At 40.3% G+C, this 2410-nt stretch overlaps 1 gene segment (V, D, J or C); it reads right to left on the bottom strand.

The window, feature by feature from the left end:
- Positions 1-233: 233 nt before the first annotated feature.
- On the bottom strand, positions 234-1669 carry LOC138804197 (immunoglobulin kappa variable 2-29-like). The segment is given in 2 exon segments: positions 234-1256; positions 1621-1669. Coding segments are annotated over 2 exon segments (381 nt in total).
- Positions 1670-2410: the final 741 nt, after the last annotated feature.

The raw sequence follows: 2410 nt of genomic DNA, 5'->3' as shown, positions 1-2410 counted from the left end.
TCCTCCAACTCTTCAATGAAATTGAAAGAGAAAGTTCACTACTGAACACATTCTATGAAGCCATCATAACCCTCATCCCAAAACCAGGCAGGGACTCATCAAAGAAAGAGAGCTATACACCCATTTCTTTGATGAACATTGATGCAAAACTTCTCAACAAAATTTTGGCCAATCGACTTCAACAATTTATCCAAAAAGTCATACACCATGATCAAACAGGATTCATTTCAGGGATGCAAAGCTGGTTCAATATACGCAAATCAATTAACATAATTCATCACATCAACAGGAGCAAGAATAAGAACCACATGGTTATTTCAATAGATGCATATTACAGTGTTTCATCACATACCATTCTCTTAAGTAGAGCTAGAGCCCCAGGACATAGAAGGCAGAGATTACTGTGCTTAGTGTAGTTTTGTATCTTCCCCAGGTTGATCCAGTCAAGAGACACTGATCAAAATCTGGTGATGGCTTGATGGTCAGGCAGGGTTTTATGAACACACAGAGCAGAAACTAGAAAAGGCACAACTTGGCTTCTAGGTTCTGAACAGAAAGCCTGGCAAAAGTTGTAGTCTAGCATGTGCTGAAAGGAAGTATTATACATTTCATCACAGAGAGAATAATCATCACAGAGGGCATTTGGTTTTTACATTATTGGTTGGCTATAATATTACTGAAGAGAAAATTGCATTTTTCAATAAATACCTAATGATTTATCTGGTCTTTATATTCAGGTAATTATTCTCCTGGTTGTTATAGATTACATTTTGTTGTATTGTCATATACTCCTCATCTCTACTCAGAGTCACTCTTATATTGAACTCAACATCTTCCTCCTAGGCAGACTCATACAATCTACTGGGCTGCTCCCCAGACTAGCCAGCCATGGGCAGCTCACCCAGCCAGATCGGAGGTTTTTGTTCAAGGCTGTATCACTGTGGGAGGAAGATGTGTACCTTGTAAACAGTAATAAACTCCAACATCCTCAGCTTCCACGCTGCTGATTGTCAGTGTGAAATCTGTGCCTGATCCATTGCCACTGAATCTGTCTGGGACCCCAGATGCTAGTTTAGAAATCAAGTAGATCAGTTGATGTGGAGACTGGCCTTGCTTCTGCAAGTACCAGTGCAAATAGGTTTTTCCATTGCTATGCAGAAGGCTATGACTAGACCTGCAGGAGATGGAGGCCGGCTCTCCCAGGGTGACAGGCAGGAACCTTGGAGTCTGGGTCATCACAACATCTCCACTGGATCCTGAAATTAGAATAAGACAGAGTGCAAGTTTATATATAAACATAGAGAGCCATGCATGCATTACTTTTATTTAGATATGTTTCCTCTTTTCATTTTCATGATTTGATTTTTAATTTAAAATACTAAGTATCAAAAGAGATATTTTTGAAGCACAAAAGTGTCTCTAAGAGTCAATAGCAGTATTCCCACCTAGCACAGTCTTCACTCAAGCACAGGTTCTAGCTTTTTCTGGACTGTTCCACACTCTCTCAGACCTAAAGCTCATTGCCCTACCAGGAACATCTAACACATGGATCAATTACCACTGGTCCATGAGAGCTCACCCTCCCATCCTCTCTGACTCCTCACTTCCCTTTGCCCTTACCAGGGAGCCAGAACATTAACAGCCACAGAAGCTGAGACAAGGACTTCATTTTTAGGAGTCAAATGAAGGGTCTAGACAGGTCAAGGCAAGATCATAGCTGAGCCTTTATTTCAGACTTAGAAAGGAAGGTCCTCCTTAGGGAGTACTATGCAAATAGCCAGATGGGCGCAACAGTGTAAGAAAAGAAAAAGAACAGTGTCTATTGGCCATCCTTCTTTCCTCTTCAGAGAACGTTCTCTTTTATGTCTTTAGCCCACTTATTTATTGGGAAGTTGTTTCTTTGAGGATTTATTATTGGGGCATTTAATTTTTTGAGTTCTAAGTATATTTTAGATATGAGACCCTTGTCTGTTGTATGGCTAGTGAAGATCTTCTCCCAATCCGTGGGCTTTCTATTGATCTTGCTAGCTATGTCCTTTGCTATGCAGAAACTCTGCAATTTCGTGCAGTCTTATTTGTCCAAAATTTCTTTGATTTCTTGTGTTTCTGGGTCTCTTTTAAGAAAATTTCAGCCTGTACCCAGGAGACCTAGAGTTTCTTCTATTCCATCCTGTAATGTTTTCAGAGTGTCTGCTTTGACTCCATGGTCTTTGATTCAATTGGAGATACTTTGGTGCAGGGTGATATATAAGGATCTAGCTTTAGTTTTCTACAAGTGATTAACCAATTTTGTCAGCACCATTTACTGAAGAGGCAAGAACTCTAATAACAACAGATGCTGGAGGGATTGTGGACAGAAGGGAACCTTAATGCACTGTTGGTGGGAGTCTAAACTTGTATAACCACTTTG

The sequence above is a fragment of the Dipodomys merriami genome, unplaced genomic scaffold (genome assembly GCF_024711535.1).
Source record: "Dipodomys merriami isolate MVZ:Mamm:240054 unplaced genomic scaffold, mDipMer1.0.p SCAF_36, whole genome shotgun sequence".
Classification (NCBI taxonomy): Eukaryota; Metazoa; Chordata; class Mammalia; order Rodentia; family Heteromyidae; genus Dipodomys; species Dipodomys merriami.
The sequence above is the reverse complement of the archived record's forward strand: the minus strand, read 5'-3'. Positions and strand labels throughout refer to the sequence as shown.